General features: G+C 34.9%; 1 protein-coding gene across 2 annotated transcripts in view; it reads left to right on the forward strand.

The window, feature by feature from the left end:
- The window catches only part of LOC105263931 (uncharacterized), a 252,497-nt gene that overhangs the window by 136,129 nt on the left and 88,585 nt on the right, over positions 1–27,783 (forward strand). The window contains exon 3 of one of the 2 annotated variants that reach the window (XM_011300463.1): positions 8,903–9,055. The exons of the other annotated variant lie outside the window; for it this stretch is intronic. Within the exon in view, the coding sequence (XP_011298765.1) occupies positions 8,903–8,974 (72 nt within the window). The 3' untranslated portion in view covers positions 8,975–9,055. The remainder of the gene's footprint in view (positions 1–8,902; positions 9,056–27,783) is intronic. 2 annotated transcript variants of the gene reach the window in all.

Genomic DNA, 27,783 nt, shown 5'->3' on the forward strand with positions numbered 1-27,783 from the left:
GAGTTGTCGTCCCAGGAACGTCTGTCAGTCCCGGCGAGTCATTGACCACCAAGCTGGGGCGAAGGCTGGCCGTCCCTTGCTGACCAACCCTTGGTAGCCAGTCTTGGCCCATTTCTGACCCGTGCCTGCTAACCAAAGCTCATGTTTCAACATTGGCTGAAGCCTGGCTTAACCATTGGGTGAAATATAGCCCAAGCTTGGTTGCCAAAGCCTAGGCAAGTCTAGGTTGAGCCAAGCTTGGACCAGTTGTTGGAGCTTGGAATTCCTACCTGGGAAATAATTCCTATTTATTCATTCTTCTATTTATACAATATGAATGTGATCGAGGTAATAATTATTATTATGAGTTTTTTTTAGTTAAAAGTTTATGGAAAACTAACCAATGTTTGGTTTGAGTGTGAGTATTACGTAAATGTAAATGGAAAAATATCGTACGGAAATTGGTATTAGGTCGGATCTCGTTCGATTATCAATTCGTCAGCTTGATTATTCCTCAATTACTATGAAATTTTACGTCTTGAGGTTATTACTGTTATCGTGGACCGATAAAAACTGCTTCATTCATTTCATGATGTCATGCGTCGATTGGAATTTCTTTGAAAATTATTGAGATATGTACATTGGTGTGACGACAATTGATCATTGTAAAAATATCCTCGACAAAATATCTGATTCAATAATATCGTAACAAAAGATAGCCGAGAAAAAATATCATGGTATAAAGTATCATTAAAAAAATATCACACGTCAAGCAACCATAATGATTATTTATTGCACTATTATTTATCCGTTCATACATCGCTAGTCATAAAGTCATTCATTTTGAATTACAGTGGAAAATAATACCTCGACAATTTGCAGAAGTTGTATAGATATAGATGGCACAAGAACGTAGTTTCCACTGATTACATGAATGTATCCTTAATACACGATACGCCTTTTTGGTTTTGAATAAATTTTAGTACCATCCCTCCGATTATCTTCGTGGTCGAAGTGTCTCATTATTAATAAGGAAGTGACGAACATTCATATCTTTTATTCGCACATGTTAAATCATTCGCACACGTGCATTGAAAATCTTTATAATTGTCTTCGCCAGGTGTTCACACTAAGTATTCCAATCCTATGAAAAAGGGAAATAGACATTCATATCGAATTGAATCGAAAATCTCGATAGTTGAAGCCTAAAACCTGTCACACTCATTCCTTACTGTTCATTGGTCATGACTTGTACTCACGTTCAATCATACTTTATCTTTCACTGACTGCCTTATCAGTAATAATAACCAGGAAATTTCATATGAATATGTTGTTGAAGTATTTTAAAGTTTTTCTATGAAATTTAAGGAACGATCTTTAAACAGTATAAGCTTACTGATTAATAATCTGTAACATAAAATAAACAAATTGACTGGTAATAATTGATAGCTTCAGTATGCTGATGGACTTCCGGATATTATTTGTAATATTCTTAATTGCGATACTTTGTTTGATATTTTTTTTCATGATTTTACGTCTATGATCTTTCGTATGATCTTTCGTCGTGGTGTTAAATGCCGTGGCACCATTTAAATTCTTTTCAAGATGGTTCTAAACATCTTGCTTCAAGTAATATTTGGTAATGGCAAAAAGTATATTAGCAAATAGTGTTAAGTGAAGTTGAAGTATGGAAACGTCAATTTACACAGGGCACTAATTTTACGAACGCCATTAAGGCTTTAGAATTCACAAGTTAGCTGAACAATTAGAGTTAACAGTTACAAAAATATCTGCTTCTTTATCGCATCCCATCAGCTCAGTATATAATAGGGACATGTCTTTATTTAAATTGGTGTAGTAGTAATTGACACTGTGCTTATTTGTCTTCCTAAGATCATAGAATGCCTATCTAAAATTATTATCGCCTTCTTAATTGTACGCAATTTTCAACGTGATATAGCTAAAAATTCACTTTCTTACAATTGTATCATCTATGAATAAATAAAATAATACACAAATCATTACACGTTAAAATCAAATATAAAATAAACATCAGTCACAAATTAATCTCAAATAAAAAATATTATGCAATCATAGATAACGCAAATTGCGTTTTATTTTATACCTCTTTTGCACACACTAAGGTATTTTTAATTTATAATTTTTTAACTAGTTTTATTTTTTCATACCATTTCACTGTTTCTTCGAAAACTGTCGAACCGTTGATTTTTTTAAAATCTAATCGGTGAAACTATTCAAACACGTGTTAAATCACTTGAGTTTCAAAAATTTATATCTTCAGTTCAAAAGGGTCAACTGCAAACAGAAAGGGTTCATCTGATGAATAATTTTTTGGACTATTCACCATAAAATTTGTAACGAAAATTTTATGGTTGAACAACCTTAACTATTCAACGATTCTATTAACTATTGCATGTCTCTCAGATATGGACACTGCTTCTTCCTTTCTTGATTTTTCCTCTTAAGGTGGTTGTCGCGCGACAGTCTCTGTAAAAAGTTTATCCGCTGTAAAACGGGCCAGTTGAGAACACAATCTTTTAGCGGTATATAGTCTCACTTGATTGATTGCATTGTGCATGGATAGCTAAAGCATAACTATATATTTTCCATATTAACTATTTTCAATTATATAAATTTATGAATTTCCGATAATTATATTCCGTAAACCAAACGGTCAATCGATTTGATTTTTTTTCTGTATTTCCTCCCACGATGTATATTCCACGTTTTTTTTTATTTCTGGGACTGTCGAGCCGTTGATTTTAAAAAAATTCTAATCGGCAAAACTCCATTTAAACACGTGTTAAATCACTCGAATTTCAAAAATTTATATCTCAAGTTCAAAACGGTCAATTGCAAACGGAAAAGGCTCATTTTGTTGCTAATTTTTCAAACTATTCACCATAAAATTTTTAACGAAAACTGTCGAAAAAAAATTCTACGAGACAACAACCTTAAATACTCAATCGTTTTTCTGAGTTGTGAGTGAGTCAAGAATACAGCAGAATCCGCCTTTCATAAACCCCACATTTCTCAAGACTCCTCATCTTTCGACGAACTCAACGATCAGAAAGCTTCTCCTTGTATCCGTAGCAGAGGGTTCACGTTGTTTTTAGATATTTTTCTTGATTTTTTCAGACCCATAGCCCACTGATTCTCACTGCCTCAATCGTGATTTCGCATATTATTTCAAAAATTAATGTTAAGCGAGAGGGAAATGAGAAAATGATGATGTAAGACAAACACTCGGTCCCAACAAGTTTAGAAAATGGAAGTCTAGGTGAACTAGATTTGGATTCTCAGAATGCGGGAAAAATATTTAAATAATTATTTATTCAGTAGTTTTCAAATGATTAACATAAAACAGAATCGGCCGCAAAGTTCCTTCGGATCGAGTGACGAAAATGGAAATACTTTCACAAAATTTTCGTTTCAGATGATTAATTCTTCCCAATAATTTCTCCCAATAATAATTTCCTGAGCATCTGATATGAAACGAGAGCCGAAGAAGTTTCTTGATTCAATCTAAAGCCTCTAATTCATTTAAGTAAAATTGAATTAAATCGAGAATCCATTAATTGTAAATGGATTTCGTTCATTTGATTCAAGTGAACTCCTACTTAATCTGAGTATACTATTTGGGTGACTCACAAGAAGTCCTTCGGATTGAATTTTCAGTCAACCCAATAGAAACATTCCGTTCCCACACTTTATTATCAAATTATTCAGTCTTAAACTTGGCGTAAACTGAAAGTCCCGCTAGATCACGCCGCGATGATTCTACTTAAATCAATAAATAAACAAATGGATAACAACTAAATTATCAAATTAAGCGGGTGGTGGTCAGAACGAAGCCAATTTTTTCAAATGTATTTGAATTCAATTAAAATAGCAAAAAGTCAAATTTCCATAAACTCCAGAGTAGCAAGAAATCCCGGAGCAATTTGCATTTTTATTAATTTTTATTCCCTCATTGTCTCTGAAAAGCACGTCGACTCATTTTCCTTTTTTTTTCACCCTCTTTCCTCTTTTGGTCTTTACCATCTGGTATTTTTTTCTTTCTCTTCCACCGTCGGGTAGGTTGGTAAACACGGCTTACAATTTCCCGAATACATACAGAGTGGTGTGTTGCATCAGTGACCAACTTCTCCTGAGTAGAAGTGAGAAGACATGGCTAGGAAATAACCTTATCCCGGGTGTACGGCAGTGCAAACCCTTGGGCCATTACACCAACTGCAATTCCGAGCACTGCGTATTTACGGACATCTCTTACTCCCTAGGTTTTTTTTTCTTTTTTAAATAGGCGGGAGAAAGATCGACGGGTGGTGTGGGGGTGGCGCTGAACGATATAGAATACAAAAATGTTAAGGGGTCGACGACTTGTATATATACAGGATGCTTACGCTCGTTACCACGGCGCCTTATTTTTAGCTCCGAGCTCCACTGCTACATGTCTGCACCGACGACTGCTAGAGACACGCTTGCTTCTCTTTTTCATTTTTTTCCCCCCTTTTTTTGCCTCCATCCAGCCCTTATACTTTCGCTGGGATCCAAGAGGAACCGCAAAAAGCTGTCGCGACTCTCTTCTCCGTCAATTCCCCAAAATTCGTCTCTTTAAGTTTTTATATCATCCATTCCTCTTTCACTTTCCTCTTTCATTTTTCCCTTCTCTAGCGAGAGATGAACTGCTGTTTTAGGAGGTGGAGATCATCAATTCGAGATAAGATAGGTCAAAGTCTCGGAGGGTTTCTCACATTTTTTTTTTAAAGAATGTTTGACAAGTTCCATTGTTCCCAACGTACCGAGTGCAAGTAAAAATGGAGGTAAAGTTACGAATGAAGTACAGAACCTTATCTTTGATCATTTCTATGAAAAGCAATACGTTTGCAGATAAATGACGAATGCTATGCTATGCTATTCTTGCGAGAAGTATGCGACAGGCAATTTAAATAATCACTGAAACTTTAGAGCGACTTGGTCTCCTCAAGTATGCATTCATTAAAAATTAACGGCATACCCGGAGAACGTTGACCCAACAATCCACCATTACTGCATCTTCTGATCATATCCAAATTTACTATTAAGTAATAATTAAAAACTCTTACAGACTACCTTATCATATTTGATCTCAGATTCATTTTTCAAGATGAATCCTAAGTCTAGCAGTTCTTGTTAGGGTTCATCGCTAGTTAATGATACAATTTTGTCTTATCAGACGTGAATCATTCTTCAATTTATGGCCTCATCAAAGCAAAACATGAAGAATGTATTCACCAGACCAGTTTTTTGATTATGTTCATCCCGGCAACTTGATAATAGTTAACAAACCTCATCGATATCAAATAAATCGCTCAATCGGTACAGACTACTTTACTATATACATAATTTATTTATATACATAATTCTTGTTTCATTATTGATTTTTGGTCGTATTTAAGATGAATATACGACAAGAATACTATTTTACTAGATCCATCGTAAACCCAACTACATTAGTCTCAAATGACTCCACGGAAATCCGAAAACAGAGGTAAAATGATGGAAAGTGTGCATTATCATCTAAAATTCTGGGCTGTGAAGGAAGTAGATTTAAATATAAATGTGTTATTATCGATTCCAGTATGAATAATTCAGCTCCCCTCGGTCGTCAATTCCATAGACGAAATATCTCCTCAAAGATACAAAACAGTAAAAACGGGTTTCATCGAAATCCATAAATCAGATAATGGATGACAAACAGTTTCAAAAGAGAGAGATAGAGAGAGAGAAAGAATAATTGAAAAGAGGATAAATTTCCGGCTCAATCAGAGGTTTCATTAATTTCTTGACATCCGCGAAGGAATCTCAATAAGTGATTAGGACATCCTGGATGAAGATTTGATAGTTTTTCATTCGGTATATATTCATACGGAAATGCACCGGATGCATATTAATGGATACTGTCTGGATTTGAAGTGCTTCCATTCAGCATTCTCATAACATCCCATATCCCATAACATTTGATCTTTATCTGAATTCATGTCCTCTTGCAAACCATGTGCATATCAGTCGCCAACGACATTGAAGATGGTGGGTTAAGGGAAACATGACAATGTCAACGAGAATGTTGGCTAGAAAACCAACCTCTTGTACTAAAGTCTACAGGAAGTACCGTAAACTATGTATATCCGTCGTAAAGGGAAACGGAGGTGAATGAGAAGGATAGAAGCTTCACTAAGAACGTTTATACGATTCGCCAGCTCTACATTTCCGATTCGTTAAACTCTCGGTATGCTTTTTCACTGACAAGACTTTACGACTCAAAGTTCACGCCATTTTTCTTGGTTGGAGCGCTCTTTTTATCCCATCTCAGACTCATCGTCTTAAGAATTTAATGAAGCATCATTAACGTCCTTTATCACTCGAATTGAATTAAATTTCTTATTAAAGTCGTGTTCTCAGCGTTTTAGTGTTCTGTAATGTGCTAGTAATATGTAAGTTATAGCTGCCTCTTGATCCGATAGACATTCTCAGGAAATTTTTTTACATTGTTGATGAAAAAATCGTTGTTAGGATAGTGACACTGAAGACATCATGGCGCTCCAAGGTTTCATTGTCAATCCAATCAAATTCCTCACTTTCACGGGATCGAGTCACGACAATTCGTTCGTTTTCTTTTTGAGCTTTTGCATCGAATGTTACTATTTTCTGGTTCTGAACTGCGGAGCGTTCTTATATTACAGATGCTTCTGTTTTTCATGATTCCGCTAGCATGGCCTCCATTCAATAGAATTATTCCAGAATCTTGGACGCATCTAATGTATCTAAATTTAATTACAGCAATTCCGAGGACATCAAATCGATTGTTTTGATGATTTTTCGTTATAAGTATCTAACTCGAATCATACAGATGACTTAAATCTAGTCTAAGTCCACTTAAATTAAATTATCTATCTAGATGCGATGTAACGATCATTTAGCTTCGTGTCAGAAAATTTTGTCGTGTTCAGTGAAGTTTTGTGAGATGATTGTCACCTGTCCATTCTGTCAGTGAGAAGTTGATTCAAGAACAAGTGCTATTTTCATAATATTTTATTATGAATAACTAAAATTTTGCATAAATTTTTATACATCACATCTTGGGTACGATATGTCCGTCATGTGGAAGCCGATCATATGCTTGTTATGTGACGATAAAGGTAAAATTATGGGTCCGTAATGTGACGTGTTACAGACCATCATATATACTGATAGAAGGATTAGGTTGAGGTTACACAGCCTCAGTAACTGTTGCCTAATTACGCAGTTAAATAGGACTAACTGAATCGGGCAATGATCGTTGACACCCAACAGTTCAGTTAAGAGGTTAGGATTAATCCAACTGGCTGATAAGGTAATAGTTACCGAATGACTAGTTGGTAATACAAGCAGCAGAATAGAGAGTATGCCCCTCAACTGAATGGCACGTTGAGGTAACTTGAATTCGGTAATTATTACCAAATGCTCAGTTGTCTCGAACGGTCTCGGTTGGTATCGATACAAAAATAATAAAATTAAATGCGGTTTGAAATGTATTGCATTTATAACTGAAGGCCTGGTTCGGATCAATTAATTTTTTTTAAATGCTCAACCGAATATGTCAGGTTTCTGTGACCTAATCCTTCTATCAGTGTGACCGTCATTTGATGTCATGGATTTTGCTCGCATCACTAGTCTGTATCTTGTTGGATCTCTTTTTTTCTTCCTTTTCGAAATTTTGGAAATTTATAGTGAAATTCATTTCAAAGACAAATGTTCCAATCCAAGCTGATGTAATTTGACAACTTACCATTTACCACTTTGCACAAAATGGTTATGGCAAGCGTCTGAAGATTAAATTTAAAAATTCGTTGAAAAAGTCCTATCAGTCGCAAAAACAGTTCGACTTATTGAAATAATCAGAGAAATGTAGAAAAAAGTTATACCTTCGAGATAAGTCGTCAAGAGGGATTAACAAATTTCGAAGATTGTTTTTCGACCGACAACTAGTAGAAAAAATTCCATCAATTTTTAAGAGGATGAGGCTCAGCGGTTCGACTCGTTTGGCGTGGACTGCCTCTCATATGTCTCTCTAGTGGCAACAAAAAAAATATATATCTCTTCATGCGAAAGCATTTTATCCAGCACTTTTTTCTCTATTTTCATGTACTCCCATTTTTGAATATCCGACAAGAGTAAAAAGTGCTCTACAATTTTGACAAAGCCACTGCCCCGTTATCACCGCCATCGAAGTACACAAAAAATAAATGTGTGCAAAAAAAATCACCTTCTAATTTTACCGGAATACACGGGCTCAGTGTTCACCCCAGGAAAATTAACGAGTAGTCCAGAGTGTAATTACTTTCTCGTCTATACATCGACCACGCGATGCAGTATGAATATATATTTCCTCCTGGGGACTCGGTGAGAATAGGTGGTCGTGGTATCAATTAAAAAACATTCGTAAAAAGACATCGTTGTATTCAGTAAGATTTTTTTCGTATTACTTCTACGGGGATTGATTCATTAGAATTCCATCGGTTGCATGCGGTCCGGACGCGGTCAATTTGGCACAATTGAAAAAATAATAATTCATAGTAAAATATTTTCTGCATTCGCAGTGAAATATATCGAAATTCTGGAAACTCGAGATCTGTTTGTGTTCGACAGCACCGGGATATTTATTTAGTTATCAACAGCGATAAATAAAAACAGCGTATGTACCCAAAGCGAGCTTGGGGGAAAACCCACAAAAAATCTAGTATTTCGGGTAAATATTTTTTTATTCAGTCGTGTAGAAATTCAAGAAATGACAGACAGAGGCTATCCAAATATATGTTTAATAAAATACATACTCATCAGCAGATTAAATAAAAATAATAATTTTCGTTTCTCTCTGTTGCAGGTGAGTTACCATTACTGCCATCAAGTGAACGCAGAGTACGTCAAGTCAGACATGCATGACAAATCCTGTTAACTCGAAAAATTTTGATGGCAACGACATTCATGAGTTTAATCCAGCACATTTTAGTTCCACGGATTAATTATAAAAGCGGATGTGGGTGTTACCGTTGAGTATTAAATTTTTAAGTTTCTCTTCTTTAATACCACCCCTTCTTCGTGCCGTCCACTTTTTTTCTCCTACTTTTAACGATACTCGTTTCTACTGAAACTAATGAGTTTTGCAACGTGATGTCAACAATAATTTAGCGCTCACAGTGATGGGAGGATTTGGGGGATATTAACGAGGTTCGGTGAATGTTCCGGATAGCGTTGACGAATTAGAACAACTGAATATTAATAGATACCCAACGATTCAGTTGAGTGGTGACGATTTCAGGTGAATGAATTGCCTTTCGGTAATTGTTGCTGAACCGTTTATTGACGTGAAAAATGGGTAGTTCAATGGTGATTAATTATGATTGAAGCGGTGCTTCAGTATTACACGGGGGATGGAAAAATCTGATAAATTTGCTAAAAAAAATAACGGCAAAATAAACTTTCGAGCTGTAATATCCGCGAGGAATTTGAAGTTGAATGAAAGGGGTGACTTAGAAGAGGAATTTCATCATTTATTCCATAACAATTATCGATCGGTTTCATGACAATAGTCAGATACTTTTGGGCGGTAAATTACGATTTCTATGGCGTAAATTACGGGATCGATTCGTAAATTACGAGGACCTATCCCGTGAATTACAAATCTTAATCGGAGTTACGGGTTTTTATCTCGTATTTTACGAACCTAAAACTGGTAATTTACTAGGTTGAAAGTTGTAATTCACGAGATGGGTCCTCGTAATTTATGAGATTTAAGTCGTAAAATCCGCTTCCTTTCCCGTCATTGACGGGATCTCAATCTCGTAACATCCGTGATTGGGATCGTAAATGCAACGATAGATATGAAAAAAACTTCTTTCGGCAACACCAAATCTTCAAGTTTGAGGACATTTTGGATCACCTAAATATGATTTTTAGTTACTTTTTTCCTTACTTCTCCAAAAGAATTTTAAAAATTAGAAAAATGTGAAAAATTCATCTTCCATACTTTTCTCATACTATTATTATTATTATTATTTATCTCATATTATTGAACTTAAAATTGTTCGCGAACTACAATGTGGAATGTAATTTTTACTTTCTTTTTCTGGTCATTTTTATTGGATTTTTGATGACTTGTAGGTAACAATAATTGAATTGAACTATAGACTGATCCCAAAAAATTATTTTCCTTTTCTCTCACTTATTTCTATTCCAGCCAGTCAATCGATAGGCAAATCATTTTTAATAACCCTCATCGATAAGCAAATAGAGTTTTTATAATTTACTCGGTGGCCTGTATACGCATCGCATAATTATCACCGTGTGTACAGTAGTTCGTGTTCGGCTAGATACATACATGCGTTGCAAGCTCAATCGTATGCAAATTATACTAATTGGTATTGTCATTGCCATTCTCGTGCTAACAAGTGACCGTAAAAATGCGCCATTTTGAACGCGTTATGTGTAACGTGATAACTCAACTAATTCTTCAATTTATTGCACATTCATAAATTCATTTGAATAGAATAAATCCATTTGCTTTAGTGGTGATGTGATGGAAGTTATGTTGAGAATTTAAATCAGCGAAGTGATTAAGGTTTTTGCGACATGCATACGAAATTTATGGGATTATTCAATCCGTTGGACCGTTTCATTGATTTGATTATGATAATTTAGCATCAGAATAAAGTCACTCGTAGCTTTTCTTACAGACAAATTTTTGTTAGCATAATTAAAATAACTTTATCAGCAAATTTTTCTAATTCAGTCCGATTTATTTATCAGTGAAACATTTCATTTTGAACCGAATAGATATTTTTTTTGGCTAGCAATGAATTGGTCAACAACTTTGTACAGTGCATCCTCTCAAGGTTTTTCCACATTCAGAAAAGGCTGAGGTACTGGGATTAAATTTGATACATTCCATGTTAATGATGTAACTTGACAAGCCTGGTGTCATTTAGAAGCAAATAACCGCAGATAAATAATCTCAGAGACACGGATAGTCAGTTTTTCCTTCATTAGTTCTCAAAGCATAATAAATTTAATGACTTGGGTCTAACATCTGACCCGTCTGTCCTTATTAGGGAGTGATTATCAGTCCACTTTTAAAAAATTATTCTTGAAATCTCAAGTAAAAAGACGTGTCATTAAAAAATACGGTGACCTGAAATTTTTATGGAATTCTAAATTTGGTGAGTATTCGAGTCATTTTTTCCAATATTCCAGCAAAGATTTGTCAGAGTTTTGGTTCTTTTTAAAATTCAATGGTTTTTAACATTCATTTTCTGTGAATAGCCTGATAATTCAAGTTATTATTCAAAAACCGATGTTCGTGTAAGATGAAGAATTCAGTTTTCTCATTTTCTGTGAGTTTTCTCCATTAAAAGTCTATTTGAATTCACTGTATGAAAAATTCAGATGACACAAGTTTCTATCAATTTATAATGATCATCGGGTCACGTCTCTGGTGCTCATTATGATCCAATTTGCGATAAAAATACAAATGTTATTAATTTTCAAAAATAAATTGATAATCATTAAGATCCGTACGTTGAATGTGTTGTAGAAGACTTTGAAATCATGCACTGATACCATTTTTCGCCAAGTCCGTGTAACATTTGAGGGCAATGCTCAGAATATCAGGGACATTCTGAAACAATGTCTTTCAAGTCTTCGGCATGACCACTCAATTATGACGGAATCAGCTAAATCAAGTTTGCATAGTGAATTTGTCAAACCAACTCTGTACGGACAGATGTATATTTACTTAAATATAATTCCTGAAAACGGAAAAAAATATATTTGGCATTAGGATTTTTTTCTTAGTGGATGGTACACCCTGGACGATTATGTATGGTGAGCAAAGATTCTTTTCCATTTTATTTTTTATTAAATCTCAATCATCTCAAACATAAGACTCATTTTGGAAAGTTTCGGCGAAGCTTAAAATTAAGTTTTAGTAGCTTTGAGTAGAAGATTCAAATTCATCTTCTGATGCTTGAATTCCTTCTGAATATTTCTATCAGCATAGAACCTAAGTTTTTAATCCGCGTTTTTTAATCCACAATTCGTTCCTGTATTTTTTTGTATCTCGAAAATCTCCAAGAAAATGAATATACTCGAGCAATATTGATCCAACGAAAGACTTCCAACTGGAAAAATGATATTTAAATCAAATATATTTCAGAATCCAATAATATATTTAAATTATCAAATATACTAGATTCAAGTACATAAAATATATTCCGGATGTAAACAAATTAGACATTACCGAGTCTCATTCAACACTTTCCTTTTTTTATCTTTCCCCTGTTTTTGTATTTCCGTCTCCTTTTCTTAGTCGGAAATCATGCGGCTGTAAATGCTAACATGCAAGGCCATGTAGACGGATGTGTGATTTATGCAAGTGTACAAGTAGCCAACACTAGGGTTCGCGTGCCGAGATATAGCACTGGTTCAGGAACTCCTGTGGTTTTTCCGTTGTGGTTCCAGTGTTTTGTAGTTAAAAGCAGTCAAGTAAACTGAGACAACGACGCTTACGTGCTGGTGGCATCTGACAATTTGAAGGACTTAACTAATTTCGTCCACCACATAATAAAACCAGCAGGACATTACCCCGCGTCCTCGTTATTCCATAATTTTTATAACTAATCGACAACCTCAAAAAAAGGAGAAATGTATGAAATCTGTCAAATTAACGTATAATGGATACATCCATACTTGTAATATTGCTAAAGGGCCAAAAAGGTCACAATTATATTTAATTAAAGAACAAATTGATAGCTTCCTGTCGTTTACGGCGGAAATAAACTTCTACGCACTGCCACTTAATTTCAGGAGGTTCGCTGAACCCTCCTTTTATTATTCGGCCCGATGGCACTCACAACCCTAAAATAAATCCAAAATAAAAATTTTGAGCGCCGGATCATTCATCGGAAATGAGTACCGTATCGAAATCCTTCTCCACTTCCAGCTTCTATGTGATGTGACTGGGATATTCAAAAAAAAAATCTATTCATAAATTGTCGGGGAGAACAATTTTTAATTAAAAAAAACTTGTCTCGATACAAGAAAAATAATAATTACTCAAATCCCCTTCAAAATGACTATGCGTTACTAACAATAGTTACAGTTAAAATTTACGCAAAAGTTACTGTTGTTTAGTGAATTAAAATAATAGTTTTCTGAAGTCCAAGATTCCGCGAAAGAATAAATGCATGAATAAGACATTATCTAAAATTCATGACACTAAAAAGAAAAAAGTAATAAATAAAAGTCGCTAGAATAACAATTTTAAATGAAAGAAAAATTAAGAAAGTTAATTCTTTTAAACAATTTGAATTCAACAAAAATTACCTCATTGGGTGATATAACCGTTGAGAGAGAGAGAGCATAAAATTCACTGAACGGAGTGGTCAGGGGTTCCCTAACGCAAAATTCCACTGACATTCCTGCCGGACTCTATTTGGACTCGGATGTTTATAACATCAATAAAAGAAATCACCAGAAAACAAACGGCCACCACGCCCTAGTCAAGGTTGCCAGACGGCAGTTTTTCCCAAAAATTCTTTTTGACTTTTTCAGAATAGGACAGATTATAAAAAGCTCTAAATCAGATATCAACTACGTGATTCGAAAAGTGTCAAATCTTCGCGTGATCGACTTGACTCGATTAACTGTGACTGTATAAAATCATAAAAATCTTTTGAAAAAAGTAACAGTCTGATAACTCTGGCCCTAGCCGATATCCAACCTCGCAGATTTCTTGCGGCGGGCAAGGTTTGGTCAGGCTTGGCTCCGAGACACCGTTATAGCACTGCTACAACGTGCCGCGGAGTCTAGTCAGACCAACGCATTTGTCCCCTCAATGTAGTATGAAGTCATAGCGATGCGGGATTCATAGTAATTGCGTACACAATACGCAATGGCATTGACATTTTATGTCAATACGCAATAACATTAAAATTTTTAATTAAATTTTTCAGTTGTATTATTCATAAAACATACGTACGTGGTTTAGCTCGCAAATCCACTGGTACAAATAATTTGCCAGATCTCTAGGTTTTGAGTTACCGAAGTACATGGTAATTGGGAAAACTCTACAAACATCAGGTTGATGAAGAATTTTCCCAAGAATCGGCCAAAATTCTTTACAACTGGAGTTCAAAATGTACACTTCATCCATATTGAACTGCAACTCTATTATATCACCCTAATGAACACCTGGATCAATGATGGTAACAATATCCTCCTGCATGCCAGAATAAACAAATTCGCACTGGGATTTTTCATCTGCATCGGGAATTGATTGGATAATGAATTCAGAAGAGGTCTGCGGGCAAGTTTTAGCCGTGACAGACAATTCTGGGAGGAAGAATTTTCTAAAAATTACCAGTAGTCCATGAAGATGGGTATCCACAATTTGAAATGTAATTGCCCATAAACGCAGAGCAATAACTGCATTCACGCCAAATTCTGGATTCATCCTTTGTCAATTATCCTTAAGCCTTGTCAGTCCATTTTACGCAAAACACAAAAGTACTGTATGGTTGAACTGTTCTAACCTTCTTCGATTACTCAATCTGAGACTTGGGACTCCCCCGTAATAGAGCCCCGGTACCCAGTGCTTCTGGAGGTTTGCAGCGGGCCAAATGCAGGGCTAGGACCGTATTGGTCCCCCGAATTTTGCGCCAATGTTGAGTGTCGCAAAATTACGCTCAATTTCTACTCGGACGATCACCCGAAGATCCAGGAAATATCTCTCAAACTCAGCAAATATCCTCAAAGGCTAACAGAAATCTCCAGTCTCACCAAAAACAAATATGGCGTTTCTCCAGCGTCGAAAATTCAACTAGTATATTACATCCCTAGGCTAGTCAAAAAAGAAAGATCTCGGTTTCGCCTCGACCAACAATTTCATGTGATCTGCGGCATTTCTTTTTTGACTCGACGAGGTGTGCATACTATTTTTCGGCCGAGAAGTGGTAGGGAAATTGAGCTTTCTGGCCGGAGGCTAGAAAAAAAATTCATACAGGTCTGCTATGCATGCCCACCAAATGAGAAGTGACTACCGAAAACACGTGAACGGGCAGCAACAGGTAGCAAACATGATAACAAAGATCATTGGTCATCGACCAATCCCAATTACTCAACCATGCGCGACAGCTACAGTGAATTGGCAATGCATGTGCTCTCAATTTAACGATGCTTTAGATCCATTTTTCCTGACCATAATGAATGAGATTAAATTCTCAGCGTCGCCTAAATTAAAGCAAATTGTTTTCTGCGTTCAACGATACACTGAGAGAATAATAACTCCTCCATTATCCATCCTTTTTCATCTTTCTACTGAATATCAATCAGCCACGCGCCACTACGTCACATCCGTGAGAACGACGACCGGATCGAGGCTCCCTCATCTGACAGCAGTGATACTAGTTCCTCGCTGAGTATTGTCTCCAAGACGATGGAACAGACTGAGTGAAAAAACAGTATATTGTGCCTCTAGGGGGTAAAGTATTTTCTGACGAAATGTGAGTTTATAACCTGAGCTCAAAGCGAGTTTCGAATCGTACTTTCCAGTCCCTAGGGGAATAAAATATATTTGATTCAAGTATCTTTATGTTTACAGTAAACTTCATCCGGTTATCACTTTCTATTAATGATTCATTAATTATCTCTACCTACCACTAGTTTAGTACCAAAATCCTGTTATATACTTTTACGAAAAAATATATATATATCTTCATACCTACTACCATTACGGTTTCATAGGTGCCTCTTGTCTGATATTCTTGAGCCTTTCCTACTATCGTTCCTTTCTTTTTCTGCGCTACTATGACCCGACTTTGATTACTGCACCTATTTGGCTTGTACTAAGGGAAACCATGGAAAACCTCAGTCATGGAGCCAGCCGGTAATGCAGGGATTCTGCAGTGTTCATCCTTCACAGTGACTCGGTGAACACAGTAGTTCCCTGCATGCGTGTCTAAGGCCAGTAGTCCCACATCGAGAGATGTAACCAAGCGGACACCTATCCAAGTACTAACCCGACTGGAATCCCGGAAAAAATATCCCAGGGAAAAAATATCCCACACATTTAAAACGTGTTAAAACTCGCTCAATTTAATTATTTTTTAATTTAATTATTTTTTTCGTTGTCTATTTTTTCAGGGGCTCTAATTTTCCTATGGTCTATCAAATTGGGTGGGTTTTAACACGTTTTGGGTGTGTGGGCTATTTTTTCCGGGGATATTTTTTCCGCCTACCCCCGACTGAACGTGGCTTAGCTTAGCCTCTAAGACGTCCAAATCTTAGACGATAGCCGGAAATCACACACCCTCCGCGTGGCTACTACCGTTGCTAATAATAACTATTATTTCTATAGTAATCGCCTTGGTCTTATAATTTTCGGATTACTATTCACCTGATATCAAGGAGTTAAGATTTCAACGGAATTTGGTCGGATTTTACCTTTCAAAATTTATTTTTGCATTTTTCTCCATTGGTTTATAATCTTATTCAGTCATTATTTTAAGTGATTATTGGATTATTGGGTAAATTCACATTATAAACGAGCGAAGAATTATTCAATCAATATTCACGACTGTCTACTAAATCAGGCATAATATCACTGAATCGAGAATGTACATCCTTAAATCGGGTTTATTCATATTCGCAAGCAGGGAATCAATATTTCATTACATTCTCTCTCGACTTTGGAATAGGAATGTTCGATTAAGGGATATGCATGGGGAAGAAGAAGTGCATCGCCGAATCGAAAATAGGTATTTTTCATCGAAGACTTTATATCCTGTATAAAGGTTTAAATAAATCCAATTCTGAAATATATATGCTCGATTCGCAAAATCAGATACGTTTTTTTCTTTTTTGTGTACACAGAAAAGTATACTTCTTTTACGGGTACTTTATACTTGATTGGATTCAATTAGAATAGATTATATAGTATACAAACATTCACTTTTCATGTATGCCCTCAGCATTTAAAACTATCTCAACATTTTTTAATTTTTTAAAGTTGGAGACGACTGTAACATGGCAATTCTATGATTTTTTATTACATTGTATGATTTGAACTTCGAAAGCTAGAGCGATTTCAACCCCTCACCATATCCCTCATATTATGTTGAAGGTCTATACAGACCATAAAATACAAATATATCAAATCAAAAGTGCAACAATATTGTCGTATTTTTGTTTTTCTGACGGATAAGTGTATTTTGTGGATTCTACTTTGTTAACAGTTAGATCAAATTTATCAGGCATTACCAATGAGTTTAATAAAGAAAGTACCTGAATTCAAGTTGTAAATACACTTAAGAAATCATCAAAATCATCTACAACATTGAAAAAGGAATATACTAGAATTGATTGTCTAATACACTTCATTCAAATAGGTTATAATTTTTTAATAATGTCATAAATTAGATATTGACGTCACCACATTTTCATTTCAGAGACTAGAAATGGATAACCCTTGTCATTGGACAGCGCTTAGGTAATGTCAAGATAATAAAAAAAAATAGGTAAAATGTGCACCTGAATTTTCTTTTTCAAATTATGAAAATTCATTGAAATCCCCTGGATTTGGAGATATTTATGACTAACTCATTCTGAAATTGAGGTCAAAAGGTGATTGGTAAATGAGAACGGCTAATAAATTTCGTCATCTCTCATAAATTCATAGATATTCGTTAAAAATGAGCTAGGAGTTAAATTTACTTATTTCATCACTTGGTTACTCAATTGAATCATCTCGTTTTACACAACAAAAATTGAAGAAAAAAATATCCGTTCTCTTCCGTGCGCTTTATTCATTTATAAAACCTGTTGTAAAATTGACGAGAAAGTACGTACTTACTATGGTTAAAACTCGCACCTTTGAAATTATTTCCAGATGTTTGTTTCCACCTCCGCTACAACTGGCCACATACATTAATTTTTATTTAATCACCCGCACACAAAAAACAATTATTGTTTCAAGGATAAAATCACTTGTTTCCGAGAACACCTATTTAGGTGTCGAAACTAGGCATGGGAATTTCTTGATACATGGAATTTTTTGCTTGTTTGAGGGCCTGTTTCCCTCGCATAAAGGGAAAAGTTATGATTTTTTTGTAGTTTATAAACAAAATTCAAGAAAATTTCATTTATTTTAAGTCACATTTTCTCTTGATTCAAAGAATTTCTTCGTCTTACATCCACTATTTTATTTGATCTGAAAAAAAACAGCGGTTTATTTGCTGAAATAAAAATGGAAAAAAGGAACCTGGTGATTTTTACAAGGTTTATGCGCAGTTGTGCAATCATCAAATTGTTTTTCATTGTATACGAGCAACCGCTCTCCATTTATCCTTCAAAGCGGTCGTAGAAGAAAAACATTTATGATGCCTCGTTATAGTTTTTAAGAAATGCTGTTCAATTGTGGAATAAGTGTAAATAATTCTCTATTGTTAAGGTAACATAAACTGACTAATTAAATAAATCATTATTAATTACACAATTAAATTTTATGAGCTCTCATCCTAATTATTTATCGTATCTTTCCTTATAATTTCTTCAATGGCGTTATTTGATGTTATGGTAAGTTTTCCATAAATCGGCTGCACAAAAAACTTACCGACAAGCCTTCCTTAACATAAGTGATATTTTTTTTTAAACAAGTTGAATGGAACCATCATGGAATCATTCATGGAAAGAAAACACTCGATTCTAGGGTAACGTGTGAGGTTTTCTCGTCCTCCTTTAATCAAGTCACCTTTCGACCTGATTCCTTTGCTGACTAGTCTCGGTACGAGTCCACCGGGAGTTCACCCATTTAGAGATGTTTAAGGACGGGTTCACCAGGTGTCTTCCAATAACTGAACACCACTTCTTATCAGATAAATATAAATCACTGGACTGGGTTAATTATGTATTGATCCGGGTTAAAAAAAATAGTAAACGGAATATTTTTTCCAAATTTTCAAAAAATTTCTGGACAACTTTTCAGAAATGTTTTTTTTTTCAAACAAAAAAAGATCGGAAAACAAAACAATTGTATTTTTGGGAAATGTTTTGAAAAATTTTTCAACAATTTCTTTCGGAAATTTTTTTTTATAATTTTCTAGAAATTTTTATGAATATCATTTTTTCTTTTAATTATACTGTTATTTTCTTACTTTTTTGATTTTTCAATATTCTAAAAAAATACGGCATCGAAATTATAAAAAAATTTTCCTATTCAAATTTTTGAAAAATTTTTCTAAACCTTTGCCGAAAATAAAATCGATTTGTTTTCCGATTTTTTTTTGTTTCATAAAAAAAATTTTCTGGAAAGTTTTCCAGAAACTTCGAAATTTATTCCAATTACAATTTTTTTTATCCGGGCGAGTTTTAAAAATTTAAGATTAAGTTCACCGGAAAGAAAATACACTTAAATCAAGAATATTTCATAATTAATTTAGAGTTATTTCACGTAGATTTTCAATGTTATCAATAATTTTGATGATTCTTCAAATGGTAAAAAATATTGGGTGCACATATCAAATGTAAATATTTTTGTATTATTTAATTTATTCCTAATAGATAATAAAAGGGTAAGAAACTAATTTTCTATTAATAAAACTTTCGAGTTCTAAATCATGTATACCCGGAAAAAAATGTTAAATGAAAATTACTGAACTCAATTGATTTCCTAATTACGAAAGCAACTAAAAATGCTTACGTAGCGGTATCGTTAATTTTCTCTCAGACTAAATTCAGATAAAAATTGTAGAACACCTGATCAAATTTCGTAACAAATCTGCAACATTTTCTTAGTCACTATTGGCCATGAATAATGTGTTAAATAAAGTCGATCTAGTTCAATTGGCATCTTTCTTTATTTGAAATTATTGCTGGAAAGACACATCCACACCCTGGAATATACGATTAATTTTTGTAATTTCGTCTTGAATGACAGAAAACATAATTAAGTTTTATTGAATACTTCCTTTTATATTAATCAAGCCTCCAGGCTTGGCTTCGAATAGTTTAACAGGGCTTATACTCTTCGGAAACTTATACGAAATGTCTATCACCGACAAGAAGTTGTGCCACAAATCTTGAAGTCGAAATAACGTAGACAGGGGATTAAGAAATTCCTGAATTTTGTGGAATACAGGTTGTTTCCGACTGTCGCAAATAAGAAGGACATCATGAAGCGGTATTTTGATAGGATGGATATTAACGCTGATATTTACGAGTGAATACTGAATATCAGTCTTTTATTACAGTAACATGTACAGTGTTGAGAAATTATCCGTCAAAGTTGAAGTAAAATAACTTCAGAAGTTCACCCACAACGAAAATTTCTTAAATGCTGAAGTAATTTTAAAAGTTTCTTGCCTGAGAATACAGAGCATAACGGAAGCGTTAATTATTTTAATTATTTTCTCTCTTCCAGTAATTCTTCTTAGTGAAAAAATTCATGATGAAAAAGCTGATCGTGAATTATAAAATTTAAATACATAAGTTATAAAATTATAAACTGCAAATTCAAATTAGACGGAGAGAAAGATACTGAAAAAAATACAGGACTAGTCACGTAATTGTTAGCCGAAAAAATATAATATATTTTAATATATTATAGTATATATATACATGATTATATATTATTATGTGATGGTATATTTGACATATTACTATGAATTCTGGGAAAAAAATGAAATGCATGAAATCGAATGAAAAATTGATTCAGCAGTTAAAATTAATTTCTTATCTGTACAATTTTTTATCAAATACTGCGCGTACTTTAATCAAGTAGAGACAAGTTTAAATCGCGTTAGGCCAATAAAAAAATACGTAAACTATGTCCAGAGAAGGAAATTGAAGTGGCTCGCGAATTGTATGATCTGCTCTGTAAAAATTACCTACGATTCTAATAACCCATTCCGGTGTTGACAACAAATCGTTCCGTTATTTTCTCCCAGCGATTGAGAAATTTCACTGAATAAAAAAATATCAATAAATACAATGCCTCGTAAAAATAATAGATTCATGTTTTTTTTATTTCATAAAAGCATAATAAATTGAAAGCTGGCTGGAAATTTAATCCGTAACCCAACCTAGGCGAAACTACAATAACTCGAAACAGAGTTTAGTGGCGGTAGGGTGGCTACACCGCCCATCCGCGAAGTTTAAGTTATTACAGTTAAAATTTTCTGTGAGATTTACTGGTAAAATTACGGATAAAATTACGTGTTAATTTCATACTTTTTTCAGTGATGAAGCTGAAAAAATACCGGAAGTTTCCAATTAATTTTCTTTCACCCTTCATTTCCGCTTTGGACTACGTAAATTATTTCCTAATTTTGATTTCAGTCGATTAAGTGAATGTTCTATATGAATGTTCTATATTGATAAAAAAATCATTCAATTATAAAATATCAATCAAACAAATAGGAAGAAATGGGAAAGGCAAAAATCACGAAAACACCAATGAATTAATTGTTTTGCACCAATGAACGAATTTATATTTTGAACAGAAGTTAATATACAAATTAAATATAAAATATCACCATGAAGTTTTATTGTTTAACCAACAAGCATTTATAGTGTTAGATAGAAACCTCATGGAGATTAGGATAATCATTATAATGTGTTTTTGCTGACGACTACTATTCTAATCCTCTGGCTCCATGAATTTCTGCACTTTTTCTCGTGTATTACGAGTTTTCTTATAATTAAGGTTTTTTGGGCCCTTTTTTGCCGATTTTTTTTACATAGAAGCCATTTGTAGGAAATCATACGAAAGTGACCGTCATAAGGAGCTATTTTTAACTAGGAAATATTTCTGACGAGTTCATTCATGGAAGGAAGTTTACCCGTCCGTGAATCTCTCGCGTTAATTTTATTACATTTTTATGAATCCGTTTTCACGATTCAACTAGTTATCTTCACTTCTCAAGTCAAACATCAAATACTAAAAATTGGATTCCTCCGTCTTCACATATTTCTATAAATAATCGACTCCCGATGGAATAGCTGAACAGTTGACAATTATGGCAGTGATAGATCGAACTTGTATTGGATATTTTTCAATATCTGGAGCATGTATATCATAACTCCCACAATCTTTCAGTTGCACCATAAAAAAAATAAATGATTTATTCTCGCGTTTTATTCGAAGAATCTCGAATGACATTGTTTGCTTTCGCTGCTTGAATTGTTTGATTTACGATTGGCTACAGGGAAATGCTCCCACGTCGAATCAAATATGTTGGAAGGCATTTCCGGTGCTGAGGTTTACACGTTCATCCTGAGTTGTCGACATTCTGCCGTTGAAAGATTTTGGGTCCATGGAGGCTCGTAAGAATCGGTGAGAGTTCGGGGGCTTGTCAGTTGCCTACTCTTTTACCTCTGATTCTCACTCGGTTTGCTTCTACAACCCCCTCTGGAACCTCAAATATTTACCTTTCACGTTGGTAAAATCCTTCCTGGAGGTTTCAAGTAGATTATGTACTGTGGATTATCCTGCTTTCACTGAAAAAATATATGAATAATGAATCTTCGCATCTAACTGCACTTTGTTCAAATGCATTTATGAAAGAATGGCATTCTAATGAATTACAATAAATTATCACTCAATCGTCATTCCACGCATTCACTTTGAATTTCCGCTATTAAACTCTTCAAAAATATCGCACTTAATTTCCAATATGGAGAAAATTAAATAGAAAGAGTTCTTCTGTCAGGATTTCCATATTACATAAGCTATATTAACGTTTAGTAAATACATTATTGTTGATTCGGAGATGAGTACCATACTATTTCATAAAGTCTACCTTGGTGTCTGGCAATCGTGTAACGTTGTGGTAATTTTGTGGGGATTTTTCTCGACAGGTTGTCTTAGAAGGAGAAAATAATGCATGAATATTCATCACCAAGTGTGAAGTGGTCGTTCGCATAGTATCGTAATATTATTAATAAAAGAATGAAGGCGTCAGTAAAGTTTAATTGGAATAAAATAAAACGAAGGGGTGAACCAGAGAAATCAGATGTTGTTATCGCATTTCGTTCATGAACAGTGGAATCTTTTAAAATTTCCAGTTGGATAAACTGTAGAAAATTTTGTAAACACCCATTCCGGCATTATGTTCGTCCTCTAAAATATTCTGGCAAACAGCAAAATTGAAATACAATATTATAGCAATACCTGATGTTGATGAAGTACCTGAAAGAGAATTCGTATATTTTTTTATGGAAAACTCACATTTTCCGATTGTCTGTAATTGATATTTGAATACAAATGAATATAAAATCGTAAGAAAATCCATTTTTATCGATATCGCTAAATATCGCGATATATTATACTAAAAATTAAATATATTATAATCAAGTATAAAATATACCTGATTAGAGTTATTTATTTTCCGCGTGTTAAGGATGGTCCTGATCCATATATAGCCAAAATTGGCAAACGACCAATGGGATTGATGTAAAAAATATAATGTTTTTGCGTTTTATTATTATTTAATGGCTGACAAAGTTTGGTAGTGGTGCGATCATTGTCAGCCATTGTCTCGACAGTTTTCTGATTCTGTTTAAACGTTTCGAAAAAACACAAAAAAATGTTCACACCACCCACTTCGAGACTCATTAAATAATGACATATGGCAAAAACGTTATATTTTTCGGCGTCAATCCCATAGTAATTTACCAGAAAAATGGAAGAACGTTAATTCTACTACTCATTTTTATTTATTTAACTCACTCATTTTTTTTTATTAATTAACACCCTTAATGACATTTATGTAATAAATTTCTCCAACAACATTTACTTGCAAGTTTTTCTGTGTGCGTCAAGAGTGCTATCAGAAGTAGCATTCATAGAAGAGCAACTTTAATATTTCCCAGTGAGTCTTATGGAAGATAAAATACTAGAAAACTTTGCCATTCGAAAGGGATAAAACGTGAAACATTGAAACGACGGAAACAACGACACCATTGTGTGTTGCACTTTCGAGAGGGGGGGTTTGAAAAAAGAGACGCCCATTGGAAGAGGGAGTTAGGTGAGATAAAATCGTAGTGGAAAATCACCAGGGAGTCCCTCCTATCGTCGTCTACGTTGTCGAGCCGTTGTCGACGTTCCCTCGTTCGTTGTCGCGGACGGAAGCGAAAGTCCAAACACGAGGAGTGCACTTTCTTGTACATCGGCCCAACGGGTGCTGCCTTGTTATATTATACCTATATTGAGTCAGCGATGGTGGAGTGAGACGTCGTAAGAAGTTGCTACCGTGTCCCGTCACTTTGCTCCACCGTTCTATCGCGTGAAAGGTAAAGAACCAAGAGAAAAAAAGCTTTAAAAGGAGAGACTAAGATTGGCTCGCTGTATTCTTCTTTCAATCCCCAATGGGACTAAAGATATCTCCAGACCCAAGTTTCACTAGCATTTTTTTTACCCTCTTCTGTCTCCTGTTGACTCTTCTGACCCCTTGCATTCATTCATCCCCGACCAGATATGAATTTCATTGAAATAATAAACGAACGGAAAGAGGAAGCTATGCTTCAATTAACCGAAATAGAATATTAACTAATGGAATCGTCAATTTGTTTGCACTCTCATAATGAATTTTCTCTCTGGGAATAGATTCAGTTAGTGCATAATGAAGTACTCCTCCAGAAGGGAAAATAATTAATTAATAAATAATCACTCTGTTGTTTGGCAAGTTTCGAAGTTCAAGTACATTGTGATGTGTTATCGGTAAATATAGCGTCTATTCTCCGTAATTGTCAACAAATTATCTTTAGTTACAGAGTTTTGAGGGAATTCAATAGTAACGATCGCTTTAAATGGAGTTGTACCTGATAAATTGGTAACTTCTGTGCAAGTTTAATTCAATGAGAAATTGTCTCTAATTGAGGAGGAAGGAGTCGTTAGAGCTAAATATTTGATTTATCTGCATTCTCATCAAATATGTTAAACGCATTCACTCATTGTCATTCATTTTTTCAATTCCTTGCTTTTAATACTTCTAATTATCTATTTATTAGTTGTTATTCTTCATATTGAGATAAATTACGTCTTCACTGGTCAACTTCTGTCTTAACTCGATAAATCCTTCCCGTACGCAGAAAGTGTAAGCTACGTGTGTATGAGTACACGTGTACTCATTTATTTAATTCATAAACGTATTAATTTCTTATTTGCGACTGGAAATCCATTTTCAAATGATATATTGATGCGCCATCTTTTACATCATTATCTCCTTTAGGATCTTTTCTATAATTTTGTACAAATGAGCTGATTGGTTAGATAATCCCATATTAAATTGATAGAAATTGAATTTAAAACAATCGATTATCTCCATGAAATCGGTTAATTATAGATCGGATTAGTCTGACTCAATCTTGACATAATCTTTTTGGAGACAGTATCCGTAGTTTTATTATAGCGATCAATTCGTAGGGATTAATGATTGCTCGTCGAAAATTGAAATTCTACATGTAAGGATACCCGATGCCATAATGCAGCCTGATCCTGTTCCATGAAAAGAAGCTCGAAAGAAACCCACAAATAGAGGCTGTCTATTCTTGTAGCCTTTCAGCATGTAAAGGTGTAAAGACACGTCGAAAGGCGAATGGAATCCCCCAACGAAGTAGCAGAGCTTAGGTTTCTATTCTACTGGCTTTGCCAGTTGTATCACCCTCCCATCTATGAATTCTATTCAACATTTTCTTAACATTTCCACAAGATGGCGTGCATCTTGAGCATTCGACGCCATCGCACTGCGGATTTATCAGTCCGTCTCTTCATCTTTTCCTTTTTTGTCGGACAGTTTGTACAGCTTTCATTGGTAAGAATGCACTTCTAGCAATAAATTGGCATTGCAAGTGTGAGCAAACAGTGAAAATGATATTGTTCTCCATAATGTTGAGTGAAGAATGTACTCTGGTTTTAGTGCATACATTTTGTCTACTCAGTCATACAGAAAAAATCTGGATAACTTGACGCTGAAAAACAACAAAATTATGCAGTTACTTGGGTATACGACAATTGAATTCTCCGTATTCCAAAAATTTCGTATCCAGTCTTATCATAATACATGATTCTGTATTTTTGCTCCGACATACTTTACATTCATGTTGAAAGCACAAATATTATGATATGAAAATTCAAAAGATTTCAAGAGACAATTCCGTTCTTTACATGTTCCAACAGAGTACCGTGAATTTTCTGTTGAGAAATGAAAACGGTATGGAGGTTGAAAGACAGAGGTTAGGAGGGTGGCGAAGAAGGGTAAGGAGAAGCGCAAGACGAGCCGCGAAGAATCCTCTCGTTGCATTATCGATGAATCCTCAGCACGATCGCATTACCTACTTCTACCGTTCGTCTACTCCCGTTTCGCTTGTAAACGTGATCCCCAAAGGTTCCCCTCCTATTTCTTCTACCTACTCTATACCTCTATACGTACGAATAAAATAGAAAAATGAAAAAAAAACGACACCAAAGTTAACTTCGTTGCGGCATCGAGACGCTCATCTTACCCATACGCCTCACTACGGGGTACTATATCGGCTTTTTGCCCAGTTTCTTACTGGGTATTTTTACTCAACATACATCTTCATATTTCATTCTTAGTAGTTCTAGCAATACCCTTCGTATTGGGAAAAGGAGATAAAACAGTGGATCAAATGCCACAAGATGTTCTTTTCCAAATTAGACAACCGGTGACATCTATTCTATAATCACTTTTTTTTTACATATATATTCCGGCCCTTTCTGCCCTTTTCTGGCTAATTGGCCCTATCTCACCCTATGCATGCGGCTGTGATTCCTACACTGTACCGTATTCACTCTCTGATAGAGCCTAGGGTGGACTTGGGAAACCACAGGAAAAACCATGTCGGTACAGGCGGTTGCTCTATTAGCAACCTCGGTGCCTGTTGAAAAATTCGACTCAACGGGGAATCGAACTCACAACTTTCAGAACACTAGGGTTGCACCTAGCCAGTGAGCTACCGATGATGGTCTATAATCACTTGAGTAACAACTTTTGTTGATTACTCAGAGGTTTAATGTGCATTCACGAAGGTTATGCATTCAAATTTGCGATGAACTTGTTTTCATTAGCAACCAAACTGATTCTTGAATTAATCTTTTCACAAAACAGCCTATTTATGGCATCAAAGATGATTTATTTTTCCAAAAATTCCGGCCGCGACTGATTATACACTTGAATTAAGTCGATTCAGATTTTAATCACGCGGCGAAAGCGAAAGGATACGAAAACTAGATTCAAGTACGTGTATACTGTCATCAAAATAAGAGACTTGAGACTTGAATCAAGAAAAAGAAACATTGAATGACGCGGGATCGCGTAACTATATTTGATCAGCGCTTTATTTCTCAATGCAGTTCATTTTTGCCACGTAAAAAGACCATTGGTTGATTTTCTTAAAAAACTACAAATTCTCTTCCGGATGTCGTCCTCAATATTTCATATTGGACTGTGGACTGATAGACCAATTAGGTTAATGTTACACAGGCTCGGTAACTATTACCTAATGACGCAGTTAAATAGTACCAACTGAATTGAACGGTGCAATCACGGCAATACAATCACTGCACTGATAGAAGAATTAGGTTATACATTGTAACATGTTATTTTGATTTCGACCGTTCGACGGTCATTTTGATGTCCAGACGGGGAGTCACCCAGAGCAGGAGTCAAAACAATGATTTCAGTATTTTATTAA

This window comes from Fopius arisanus, unplaced genomic scaffold (genome assembly GCF_000806365.1).
Source record: "Fopius arisanus strain USDA-PBARC FA_bdor unplaced genomic scaffold, ASM80636v1 scaffold00017, whole genome shotgun sequence".
NCBI lineage: Eukaryota > Metazoa > Arthropoda > Insecta > Hymenoptera > Braconidae > Fopius > Fopius arisanus.